The following is a 14330-nucleotide window of genomic DNA, read 5'->3' as shown; positions in this document are numbered from 1 at the left end:
TTTTATTCTTACAGTGAAGATACTTAAAGCAAAGTTTGTTTTATATTTTTTTTTACTGTATTTATTTCCCTTTTCTGACTTACAGAAAAGAAAATAACTGTATATACACAGCTGAAGTCAGAATTATGAGCCCTCCTGGATTATTAGTGACCCTTTTCCCCCTATTTTCTGTTTAACAGAAAGAAGATTTTTTTTCAACCCATTTCTAAACATAATAGTTTTAATAACTCATTTCTAATGACTGATTACTTTTATCTTTGCCATGATGACAGTAAATAATATTTTACTAATGTTTTTCAAGACACAAGCATTCAGCTCAAAGTGACATTTAAAGACTTACTTAAGGTAATTAGGCAAGTCATTGTGTAACAGTAGTTTCTTCTGCAGACAATTAAAAATATTGCATAGGGGGGCTAATAATATTGACCTTAGGTTTCAAAATATTTAAACCTGCTTTTATTCTAGCCAAAATAAAACAAATAAGACTTTCTCCAGAAGAACAAATATTATAGGAAATACTGCGAAAATTCCTTGCTCTGTTTAACATCATATGGAAAAAAAAAAAAAAAAAAAAAAAAAAAATATATATATATATATATATATATATATATATATATATATATATATATATATATATATATATATATATATATATATATATATATATATATATATTTATTTATTTATTTATTTATTTATTTATATTAAAAAATTTATTAAAAAAATACATTTAAAATAAATTAAATTTAAAAAAATTAGCAGCAGGACGAATAATTTTGACTCCACCTGTATATCGTTTTGAATAAACATGATTACAATTATGACCAAAATAATCATGATTATGATTTTTCCCATAATCAAGCAGCCCTAGAAAAAAGTATTGAACACATGAAGAAATGGAGGTGTAGAAAGCCAGAGAAAGCTCAGACAGCAGCTTAAAGACGCCTTAAAGTCACATGTATTGCTCAGGTGTGATTTTTTCACAGTGTAAACATATTAATGGTTCTGTGAGTTTTGTCTATCCAAACTGATCTTTATTTTGTATTTTGCTGAATTGAGATTTTAGCTGCTGTCTGGGATTTCACTGCCTTTTTACACCTCCCTTTCTTCATGTGTTCAAAACTTTTTTCCTGTGTCATTTCATTTTATTACACATAACTTATTTTGTAAACTAATTAGATTTCTTTTCTTTTTATATATGCATTTCTATTGGGTTCAGGTCAGGGGACTGGCTGGGCCATTCTACAGCTTGATTTTCTTTCACTGAAAGCATTTGAGAGTTTCCTTAGCTGTGTTTTGGACAACTGTCTTGCTGAAAGGTCCACTCTGGTTTCATCTTCATCATCCTGCTTATGTAGATGTTGGGCTGAAGCAGCTAATATTCATTTACAATGAGAAAGCGCAAAGGGTTGCTGAATAACTACTGAGAGATTTAATATTATTACACATATTGTATGTAATTTGCAAACTAAATAGATTTGATTTTCTTACATATAGACTTGTCATCAACATCTGTTGAAGATTTCAAGTCAACAACACCTTTAGAAATATGTTTTCTGAGAAAAAATGGTAGCGTGTTCAATACTTATTTACCCCATTGTATAAAAAAACATGTTTGTGTCATTAATAGATTCCATGAATATAATACATGCTTCTTGCACCCAATAACAAAGCTTTATTTTTAAGAGTTTATACTGCACAGCTCATATAAAACGAGTCAAACGCGACTGAGTAGTTTAATCAAAGAACAGATTATATAAATTAACATCCCCCTCTGATGTGCAAGTAGACTTCACTATACTCTCACGCTGCTATAAGGGACTGTAATGAGCATTATAATTGAAGCATGAGTGAGTCACAAATGGTAAATGAAAAGGTCAGCCAACTGCAAAGCAAAATGAGCATGGCTTTTGAATTCCCAGGGTGACACAGTTATATAACTCTGCACAGGCTATAACCAGTCTCTCTATGTCACTTCTTGGCATGTGAGGACACGCTTTGTGTATCACACACTTCCTAAGAATTCAAAAAACAGTCAAGCAGTTCTCTTATGGGACTGGTTTTAAAACGTTCACTGAACCACTTGTAAATTAAGCTATTACATCACAATCCCCTGTGCTACTGTTAGTACATTAAAAGCGCTGGAATAAAATGCTCTAGCGAGTTATCTGAAACTAAGAGATGATGAGTTATTATATGTCTACATTTTAATCATTGCGGTATGCTATGGTGTGGTTTCCAGTTAAAGATTAACTCAAGTTGTATAGTATTTACCTGTGGAGCAGAGATGTTTAGGCCAGGACTTAACAGCTCAAACTTCTCCTGTGATTTGTCCCGGACAAGCCGTGCGGCCTCCTTAAATTCTTTAAACTGCTCTGAGAACTGCAAAGAAAACAAACATTTCTTGATTTTTTCAACAAATGTTTATATAAATATATGAAGAGTTCAAATGCTAAAACCTCTAATTGCCATCTGAAATTATCATCGAAAATAAGCATTTTTCTTAGGAATGCACTGAATATTCATCTGAAGGATTTTTATAACCGAAACAACTTGGCCAAAACATTATGTTGTGGTGATGCAAACAGAAACCGTGGCCTGCACGTGCTTGTCTGAAGCATCATGTCTGGGGTGTGTCTAGTAGATCTAATCGGATCCCTTATGCCTAGTTCACACTAGAGGATTTTAAGCCTGATTTGAGCTCGATTTGGAAGTTAACGAGCTCGCCGACAGATCGGGCTGTGATCGGGAAGAAATCTGCGGGTGCTCGGTGCTCGCCGCTCTTTATGTGTGAACTACTAAACAACACATCAACGAGGCTCGCTGACGCGTCGCCGACACCTCGCAGACGGAAATCCAACATTCAGCATGCTAAATATTCCAGAGCAGTCGGCCGGCTCAACCCCACGTGTGGTCAGATATAGTAACGAGCTGCAGCCAATGAGAGAGCATATCAGCATAAGCTGAATGCCTGTGTGTTCAGGAGCTCAGCAGAAACATCTGTGATTGGTCAGAATGGGCATCAACGCACTCGCTTCATTCTGCGTTAGCACAGACATGAGAGTAGGCTATATTAACAGTGGAACTAGAATTCTTTAACTATTAGAATTACCATACTGCTCATTCTGACCGTTCTTATATAAACGCCATACTGTCACAACATATTTACATTCAAAGCTATTATTAAGATATTATAATTAAGCTTTGAATGTTTGGCATCATATTTAATGACACTATTACCCTAAAAATATAATATTTTTTGGTAATACAGCCTATAAATATGTAGTTAAGATACTAAAACACTTAAAGGTCTTGGCTTTCATTTTCACTTTCAAACAGGAGCTATTTAACAGCACAGAATATGCTGTTTTGAAAGATATCTGAAGTAAATTGATGTTTTTGCCATCAGAAAGTTTTGTTTATGTTAGCAGGAAGTTGCCAGGCAAGAAAATGCACACACATTTAAAGTCACAGCGAAAAGTATCAGCCATGCATGCAGTCATTTTGACCAATATGGTAATTTAAGGCAGAAATGCTCAGTTCTTTACTGTTTTGTAATAAAAAAAATAACAATGTCAGAAAGAAATACACTGATAGTTAGAAAACGGCAGGGTGTTATAAATATGTTAGTTTTATTTCAAAGAGTTATAAAATTACAAAAATTAAAAACTCTCTGTATATCTTTCCACTGGAACCTTGCAGATGAGTGATTAATCCGCTGATAAATCAGCTGATTTGACTATGTTTTTAAATGCTTTCTCCAAAGCTTGAAACGCTGTCAGTGATGTCATCAGCACACAAGCAGCCAATAGTGTTCCGCTTTTTCTGACGACTCCTCCCTCAAATTTTCATTGGCTGTGGTTTGGTATCTTGAATGAGCTGATGGGGAATGAGTTGTTGTCAGATCATGTAGTGTGTGACCCCCCTCTTGTGGATCGTTCACGGAGTGTTGCGTAGTGTGAACACCACAGAGATTAAAAGACACAAAGTCAAGTCATGTAGTGTGAACAGCACAGTGATCTGCTGATGTTTAAAATCCTGTAGTGTGAACTAGGCTTTATTTGTGTCAGTACTTGATCCCCATTATAAAGATCATTAATATGCGAAAATAAAGCCTCACACACCCGAATTGATCCAGAAATTATCCATCCCTAAAGCTACTATATTTGTGACTATCAGTTCGTTGCCATATTTCTGCTAGAGCCCTTATTTTGCATTATAAAAGCTCATTTTTTTGTTTTTGGGGGTCTTCAACAACAGGCTGATATGCATGCAAAGTCAAAAAACACTTTCATTGAAAACAAGTAAAAAGCAAATATACTTTAATATGTTCTGTATATTATTAAACTAGATGGAGCAACATTACAACAGAAGCTTAAAATGTATTCAGTCTGATAAAACCGCACTGCTTCTACCCACATTATTCCAATCTGAAAAACCAGAAGCACTTGACTATGGCATAATATAAGTTCTGCTGCTTTTGTTCCATGTTCATCTATCATCAGCAATAGCTTCAGCATTTCAGCCTGACTCTGCTTATTACTACCATGATAAGAAATTCTGAATGCTTTAGCTCATCCATGATCATAATTTCTGCAGGACATTATTACATAAATATATATATATATATATATATATATATATATATATATATATATATATATATATATATATATATATATATATATATATATATATTCATATTTGTACCATATCAGTCAAAACTTTATGCAGTAGCCGTTTACCACAGTTTTAGAAGCTACTAAGGAATCAAAGGTCTTGAGCACACTGCAAAATTAGGTGAATTACAAAATTTGCACGAAACTGAAATATCCAATCAGCATCAAGAACAGGACAAGTTGAGATCTGTTTCTTCATTTATTCATTCATTTTTTTTTTGGCTTAGTCCCTTTATTAATCTGGGGTCGCCACAGCGGAACGAACCGCCAACTTATCCAGCACGTTTTTAATGCAGCAGGTGCCCTTCCAGCCGCAACCCATCTCTGGGAAACATCCACACACATTCATTCACACACACACACACACACACACACACACACACACACACACACACACACACACACACACACACACACACACACACACACACACACACACACACACACTACGGGCAATTTACCCTACCCAATTCAACTGTACTGCATGTCTTTGGACTGTGGGGCAAACCGGAGCACCTGGAGGAAACCCACGCGAATGCAGGAAGAAAATGCAAACTCTACACAGAAAAGCCAACTGAGTCGAGGCTCAAACCAGCGACCCTCTTGCTGTGAGGTGACAGCACTACCTACTGCGCCACTGCGTCACCCCTGTTTCTTTATTACAACAGATATTAATATTAATTCATCACCCAAAACGAAAGAAGTTTTATGTGTTTATGCATTTTCATTACAATTTTTTTCTTTTTATTTCTTTGGTTAGGAAAAATTTTACAATTTATGCTAGTTTTGCTCAACACACATCATCAACCTTAACCCTCTGGATGGCTGTTTGGTCATTTTAACAGAAAGAAATGTGCTTTTTTAGTACAAATGGTTCAAAAACTTTTTAAGGTTTAAAAATAAAGGTTTTTTAAGCACTTGCCATGGAAACAAAAAAAAAAAATTTAAAGACTTTTCATGGTCAAACAAGACAGCTTTGATAGAGAATGGAAAAGCTATTTCAGTTACATATTTAAGTAGACATTTGTATACTCTATTGTATGCTCAAACTGGTTACTGGGTCATAAATGGATTAAGCTTAAATAATTTAGTATGATTCCCTAAAAATAAAATATAATATTAAAAACATTATTAAATTAAATTATACAACATCAATATGGCATGAATCTATAAACCAGTTTACCAGTCCACAATATGCATTTACCTGCTGAAGTTGCTGCTCAGTGGAAAACCCAAGGCCGTACACAGTGTTCGCTCTGCTGTCTGCCCACTGACCAAACTTCTGTGATGTTTTTGTGAAAGTCATATTAGGTGTGATTGTGCTGTTGATAATGGCCTGCATAACAGTAAAAACAAAACAAAAAATTTAGCAAAATTAAGATGCAAATAACGCATATGACATGCTAAAATTGTTTTGAGGAGAGGTCTAAACATTAAACATCCCAAGGTCAAACTTTAGAAGAAAATCTTAAAAATACATTATATTTTAGCCTTGGCCAAGTGTTTTAGCTCAAAAACAGGTTCCTAAATCAATGGAATGCTTAGAGTAGTGAAGAGTAGTTCTAAACCAGTAAGACCAAATCACATGTCCTAAAATGGCCGTGGCAGATAATCTGCCTTGAAAAAAAAAAACATTTGACCACAGTGAGATTTTAATAAGTTATAATCAAGGAGGTATTTCCATATGGTTAAAAATAGTACACTCTTTGGCCACTTTATTAGGTACACCATAATAGTACCAGGTTGGACCTCTTATGCCTTGAGAACTGCCTTAATCCTTTGTGGCATAGATTCAACAAGGTACTGGAAATATTCCTCAAGAGATTTTGGTCCAAACTGACATGATAATATCATGCAGTTGCAGCAAATTTGTCAATTACACATCCATGATGCGAATCTCCCATTCCGCCACTTCCCAAAGGTGCTCTATTTAATTGAGATCTGGTGACTAGGAAGGTCATTTGAGTACAGTTAACTCATTGTCATGTTCAAACAACCAGTCTGGGATGATTCACGCTTTATGACATGATGTGTTAACCTGCTGGATGTAGCCATAAGAAGATGGGTACACTGTGGTCATAAAGGGATGGACATGGTCAGCAACAATACTCAAGTAAACTATAGCATTGACACAATGCTCAAATGGTACTAATTGGCCCAAAGTGTGCTGAGAAAATATCCCCACACCATTACACCACCACCACCAGCCTAAACTGTTCATAAAAGGCAAGATGGATCCATGCTTTCATGTTGTTGACACCAAATTCTGACCCTAACAACCGAATGTCGCAGCAGACATTGAGACTCATTAGACTGGTGTGGTTTTCTGATGTTGTAGCCCATCTGCCTCAAGGTTGGGCATGTTGTGCGTTCAGAGATGCTCTTCTGCCTCGGTTGTAACGAGTGTTTGAGTTTCTGTTGCTTTTCTATCAGCTTGAACCAATCTGGCCATTCTCCCCTGACCTCTGGCATCAACAAGGCATTTGCGCCCACAGAACCGCCGCTCACTGGATATTTTCTATTTTTCTGACCATTCTCTGTAAACCCTAGAGATGGTTGTGCGTGAAAATTTGAGTAGATGAGTAGTTTCTAAAATTCAAAGACCAGCCCGTCTGGCACAAACAAACATGCCACATTCAAAGTCACTTAAATCACCTTCCTTCCTCATTCTGATGCTCAGTTTGAACTGCGGCAGATCGGCTTGACCATGTCTACATGCCTAAATGCATTGAGTTGCTGCCATGTGATCGGCTGACTAGAAATTTGCATTTTTTCTAATAGTTTTTTTTTTTGTATTATTCACAAAATAAAAAAATAAAAAAACATTTAGTAAAAAAATAAATAAATGTATGCAAACATGTTCTTAATACAAATTAATTAATTTTTGCTTATACTTTTTAAATATTTGTTAAAAAATAGTAATACGTTATAAATATGCAAAGCATTTAAATAATATTCACTTAAATATTTTATAAGAAAATACATTAACTTATAACAGTGGAAGCAAATCTTTACATTAAAATGTCTACAAGATTAAAAAAAAGATTTTACCTTTAAAAATATTTAAATATGGCAACATAAAATCACACCCTGCAGAGTTTCCAAAACGTAATCTCTGATTCTGCCTTCTCAATCAGCCAATCACTGTGTGCATAGATTACAATTATGCTAACATCATCCATAGGAATGAGGTAATACCACTAAAATTCTGTCATGATTTACTGAGCGTTTACTTGTTTCAAACCTTTGAGAATGAATTTTTTCTGTTAAACACAAAATAATTTATTTTTTTTAAACAGTTGGAAAACTGTTCTATTCACTGCCATATTGTTGATTCCTACTACAAATGTCAATGGATAGATTTTAAGCTTTCCTTAAAATATCTAATTTTGCATTCAAAGGAAGCAAGAAACTCATAGAGGTTTATAACCACTTGAAGCTGAGTTTTACTCTGCTTAAAGGGATAGTTCACACACAAAAAATTCTGTCATGATTTACTGAGCCTTTACTTGTTTCAAACCTTTGAGAATTAATTTTTTTATTAAACACAAAATAATTTCTTTTTTTAAACAGTTGGAAAACTTCCATTCACTGCCATATTTTTTTCTACTACAAATGTCAATGGATCAATTTAGATTTTTTTTTAATATATCTAATTTTGCATTCAAAGGAAGCAAGAAACTCAGAGGTTTAGAACCACTTAAAGCTGAGTAAATATGGAGCACATTTTTATTTTTTTGGGTCAACTACCCCTTTAAGACTTATTTCCTACTCCTTAGCATAAGTTTGTCTCAGCAGGCTTACTCTTAGCTAACAACAATCAATACTATTTAGGATATGTCTCAAACTCAATTCCTGGAGAGCAGCAGCTCTGCACAGTTTTGCTCCAACACAAATAAAACACAGCAGATAAACTAAATCAAGATGTTTAAAACTACTAGGGACCATTAAGCAGGTGTGAGTTGGATAAGTTTGGAGCTATGCAGAGCTGCGGCCCTCCAGGAATCTAGTTTTAGACCATTGATTTAGGAGAACTTTTAGTGGCAAGATAAAAAAGTTTTGTGAATTTTGTGTTGCTCACCTTAGTGCCTCCTACACTGATAATGCGATACACACTCCTGCCGGCATCAAAGAAGAAGGAGACAGTGACAGCGTGTTTGCTGGCTGGAATCCAATTTCGTTTAGTGGCCGGGTCAATTTGGAAGACGTGCGCCTTCACGCTGAATAGTGGCTGTTCCCTTCAAAAAAAAAAAAAAAAAAATATTCATAACATACTCTGCATAATTTAATTCTTTATCAGAATGTCATTATTCCCAGGCTAATGTGGGTGATGTCATATTAGAAGTGTGATACAAGAAACAGTGATGTTTGTGATGGGAGGGAGATGAAGAGTCTAATGCAAGGTCAAGTGTGGGACATGAGAGGCAGACGTGATTATGAAGGGGCACAGCTGTGCTAACAGGCTGAGAAAGATCTTGCCTGAACTGCCTGACACAGAGCCACATCCTCTCAGCCCCAAATCAACACAAGATGATTATGGATGCCCTGATAATCAAAAGATAGGTCAGTGTGTGTCAACTCAACCAGAGGTCCATTTTTATCATGTCTTTATCATATATGTAGAACACCAAAATATTGAAAGGCAGGAATGTAGTTAGTCAAAATTATTAGCCCTCAAGAATTATTAGCACTTTTCCCCAATGTCTGTTTAACGGAAAGATTTATTTTAACACATTTCTAAACAAAAGAATTTTAATAAATAATTTCTAATAACTGATTTATTTTTTCTTTGCCACGCTGACAGTAAGTAACATTTTATGAGATGTTTTTCAAGAAACTACTATTCAGCTTAGTGAAATTTAAAGACTTAAGGTAATTAGGCATATCATTGTATAACAGTGGTTTGTTCTGTAGGCAATTTAAATAAATATTGATTAAAGGGGCTAATATTAATGACCTAAAAATGTTTTTTTTTTCTTTTTTTTATTATTTTATTCTAGTCAAAACAAAACATTTCTTTCTCTAAAAGAAAACATTTTATAGGAAATACTGTGAAAAAGTTCTTGCTCTGTTAAACATCATTTAGGAAAGATTTGGAAAGAAACAAAAAGACGCCTAGTAATTTTGACTTGACTTTTTTGACAACTGTATATTACTAGACTACCTGACAAAAGTCTTGTCGTCTATCCAAATTTTAGGAACAACAAATATTAACTTGACTTCTAGTTGATCTTTGGTATCAGAAGTGGCTTATATGAAAGGCAAAGGCCTCAAGATTATGCTTATTTTACCAAAATAAAATATGATCATACCTTGATTTTTAATCAAATTCAATTAGCTTTCTTGCAGGACTCCCAGAGTTCATCAAGATTCTTTCGAATCATCTTCAATGCCTCCTCCTTTATCTTACCCCAGAAATGCTCAATAATGTTCATATCTGGTTACTGGGCTAGCCAATCCTGGAGCGCCTCAACCTATATTTTGCTTACAGGAACTTTGATGTACGTGTAGAGGCTAAAGTATGAGAAGGAGCGCTATATCCTGCTGAAGAATTTACCCTCTCCTGTGGTTTCTAATGTCATGGGGAGCATAAATGTCTTGATACTTTAAGCTGTTGATGTCTCCATCCATTCTGCAGATCTCTTACATGGCCCCATACTGAATGTAACCCCAAACCCCATGATTTTTCCTTCACTAAACTTGACTGATAGCAATAGCTCAAACTCACACTCATTCAAAAAAAAAGTGACAGGGATGGCCAAACGCTGTAAACAAAACAAGGGTATCCATCTGGAGCTCCTCTGTGGACCTTGAGACTGGTTAAAGGGACAGTTCAACCAAAAATGAAGAATACGTCATCATTTACTCACTCTTAACTCGTTCCAAACCTTTATGAGTTTCTTTCTTCTGTTGAACACAAAAGAAGGTATCTTGTAATAACACTGTAAACACTGACTTCCATAGTATTTGTTTTTCCTACGATGGAAGTCAATGATTGCAGGTTATCAGCTTTGCTCAAAATATCTTCTCTTGTGATAAACAAAAGAAAGAAACTCATAACAGTCTGAAACCACTTGAGGGTGAGTAAATAGTGAGTACATTTTCATTTCTGGCTGAACTATTCCATTGAAGACTTTGGCCATCGGTCTCAATCCACTCCCACAGCTCTCAGTCCCACCCACACTCTTTACCAGGCCAACCAATCACAGATCTTGCGTAGTCATTTTTTTGTAAAGTGCACATCAGAGTTTGGCAAAGAGTACACCACTATGTGAAGCTGACACTGGAAATACCACATGGTCTCGAGAATAAATTGGCCTTAAAAGTTATATAGAGGCAGCAAATGACAATTTTCACCTGAGGTTTGGAGGCAAATTACAGAATGGTAAAAACGATTTTAGAAAAAAATTGCAGCCTCAATATTTCATTTACACATAGACAATGGTAGGTTCATGGTTCCTGTATTTCAGTTAAATATATCTTTAGCAATTCCGGTTGCATTACATGCCAACCTTAACAATTTGGGTGAATAAACACTACATAGGTTTTTCCCTATGATTGCGTGCCTCAAATTTAAAGAGAAAGTTCACTCTCAGGTAGTGTTGTCACAATACTGTAATTCAAAACCCATCAGTTTTGAAATTTAAAAAATATCCATTTCCCGAAGATCAGCTGGTCTGTTTATGAGCTGACATACAAGCGATCAACTGATGAACTGACTGATCTTTGTGGCTTTAAAATGCTCTAGTGTCCCTGTATCTGTAGTTACACTCAAAAACAGCGGTGAGTTTAGTGAACTGATGACCTTTACGGCCAATCACATTAATTTCTGATGAGTAATCAGTTGACTGCAGTAGGTAGTGCTGTCGCCTCACAGCAAGGTCGCTGGCGTTTGTGTGTGGAGTTTGCATGTGGAGTTTACAGGCATTCATGTGGGTTTCCTCCGGGTACTTCCGTTTCCTCCAAAGTCCAAAGGAATGCGGTACAGGTGTTGGGTAAGCTAACTTGTCCATAGTGTATGAGTGTGAATGAGTGTATTTGGAAGTGCGTCCGCTGCATAAAAACGTGTTGGATAAGTTGCCGGTTTATTCTGCTGTGGCGAAACCAGATTAATAAAGGGACTAAGCTGAAAAGACAATAAATGAATGAATGAATGTTCTACTGAAAAAAGTCGCACTATATTCAACGTCCTGAGGGTGATGAAATTTAACTGTAAATTTTCGGCTTTGTACTAACTATCCCCCTAGAGAGAACGAAAGACATTACACTACTTTTCTCAATTAATACCAAAATGAAAATAAAAAGTTTATTTTCTCCATTTCAACAAGTTGTTTTATACTAACTGGTCTTAAAAAGATAACCAATTACTTGGTAACTATACTAATTTCTAAAGATGTAATTAAGATTTCTTAACTTTCATTAACTCATCTTACAGGGTTTTGCCTGTGAAGTAATGCTCTTTTTGAGGCTTTTAATAGATGACAGGTGGTGATGGATATAAACATCGGCTTAAACCAAGTGACATACCATCGATTTTTCCTCAAAAGAAGTCTAAATGCCTCTGGAGATCAATTAAAACTACATTGGGAAACAGCAGAGACATCTTCCCATTATTTTCTCCTATTGGGTCATACCAAGGACCAAAAAATGTGCTACTAGAAAAAGAAGTCACACTATATTCAATGGCCTAATTGTGAATAAATTACCTGTAAATTTTCAGTTTTGGACCAACTATCTTTTAAGAATGAAAGATATTAGATGCATGAACGCAACGTTTCTCACCTGATACCAAAATGCAAATAAAACCATTTTCTCCATTTCCACTAGCCGTTTCATACTAACTGGTCTTAATCATAAAAAGAAAACACATTACTTAAGAACTAATCTTTAATCAATTCATATTACAGGGTTTGCCTGTGAAGTAATGCTCTTTTTGAGGCTTTTAGTAGACGACAGGTGGCGATGGATATAAACATTGGCTTAAACCAAATGCCATACCATCGATTTTTCGCCAAAAAAGTCTAAATGTCTCTGGATATCTAGTGAAATCCACATTGAGAAACAGCAAAGACATCTTCTTGTTCTTTTCTTCTCTTCTTATTACTAGGCAAGCAGTAGAGCTGCACGATTCTAGCTAAAATGAAAAATCGCGATTTTATTTGCTTAAAATAAAGATCAAGATTTTATCACAATTCTGTAGATGTAAAATAAAGGTTAATATGAGTGGGCTATTAATATTGTTATTCTCAAACATGTGGTAAAACAGCAATAGGCTTTGTGTAGCTATACTATTGGATAAAATGCTAAATTTTGTATAGACTTGGAATGGTGGACTTTAGATTTGTCCTGGTCACTAATGCTGATGATAATTCTGATGCTAATTTATTGTGTTTGAGACATATGCTTACAATCTGTCATTTTCTGCTTAAAATCTGTCACTGACATGATTTTCGTGAATACGGAAGACTGGGTGGGTTTTTGCATTTTGGCGAATTTTGGATACTTTTTGGGCTGGAATCAGTCAGCAACATCTGGCAACACTGAGTGTGCTTTTGGTTTCATTTTCACTGCTAAGAGCCGTTGACCTCCCGTGCGACTCCCAAACGATCACATTGTACCACAAACTGAATGTTATTAACAACTTTATTATCTGTTACTCCCAGCCTACCCAGGTTCTGTTCACTAAAGTAAACTTCATTTAGAGGCGCGGGCCCACCCTACCTGTGGTAACAGCTGACGGTCAGCTCACATCACGTGTGATTTTGCGGTCGCAGATACATTACATGAAGACAGAAATGACATTTTTGAGGTAAATTATATCTTATGAATACAGCATGCGACTCTTTCAACACCATTTGGAGGTGTCCACGTTGCGGCCTTCATTGCTTCTCTCCTAAACTTGACTTATGATTGACAGAATCGTAGAAACGATAAAGAGCTCTAGCAAGTAGTGAAGAGATTGCTTGTCTTGTTGCCCTTCAACTGAAAACTACAACCAAAAACAAAATGTGTTATTGTAAAAATAGCAACTGGTAGTGACAATAGTTCACCGAGAGCAACGATTTAATGTCATTGATGCCCAATGCACAGCACACCTAATATAATAGCCCCCATAAAACCTAAAATAAATGTAGATTTTTTTTTAAGAGTGACTTATATTTTAGTAACAGACATCTTTAAGTTATATTAAACCATCCAATAATCGATAACCTGCAATTCCTTTTAATGATCAATAGGGCTGCGGGAAATTGGAAAAAACTGACATTGCAATATATTTTTATTTTTCTCTGTGATTTACTTTGTGATATAAATATAATTTCACAAGATAACTTTAATAACTATATTTGTACACTCTAAATCCCAACAAAGTTAGGTTAACTCCATTTAAGGAAACTGATTGGAACAAACCATTTAAGTTCAAAAACTAATCCTAATGAGTAGGGCTGCTGGGTTTACCGGTACTAGTATTGCAATACTATTGCTCCAATATACTGGTGGTGTCACTGTAGTTTGTAAACGACAGTATCGTCATTAATGGTCTATCTACAATAGATTATGTTGAATGTGGAAAAATTCACTAAAATGCTCACACATTTATGCAATAACAGACCATTTTTAATTTTATAGTCTGTGAAGTTTTCTGTTGTTTCA

At 35.3% G+C, this 14330-nt stretch overlaps 1 protein-coding gene across 5 annotated transcripts in view; it reads right to left on the bottom strand.

Annotated features, from left to right (window-relative positions):
* The window catches only part of homer3b (homer scaffold protein 3b), an 81930-nt gene that overhangs the window by 48260 nt on the left and 19340 nt on the right, over positions 1–14330 (bottom strand). For 2 of the 5 annotated variants that reach the window (XM_068224131.2, NM_201113.1), the window contains 3 exon segments: positions 8761–8917; positions 5884–6015; positions 2275–2382 (listed from right to left, as the gene is read on the bottom strand). In XM_068224131.2, the coding sequence (XP_068080232.2) occupies positions 2275–2382; positions 5884–6015; positions 8761–8917 (397 nt within the window). 5 annotated transcript variants of the gene reach the window in all.

Source organism: Danio rerio, chromosome 11 (genome assembly GCF_049306965.1).
Source record: "Danio rerio strain Tuebingen ecotype United States chromosome 11, GRCz12tu, whole genome shotgun sequence".
In the NCBI taxonomy this organism is placed as follows: Eukaryota; Metazoa; Chordata; class Actinopteri; order Cypriniformes; family Danionidae; genus Danio; species Danio rerio.
The sequence above is the reverse complement of the archived record's forward strand: the minus strand, read 5'-3'. Positions and strand labels throughout refer to the sequence as shown.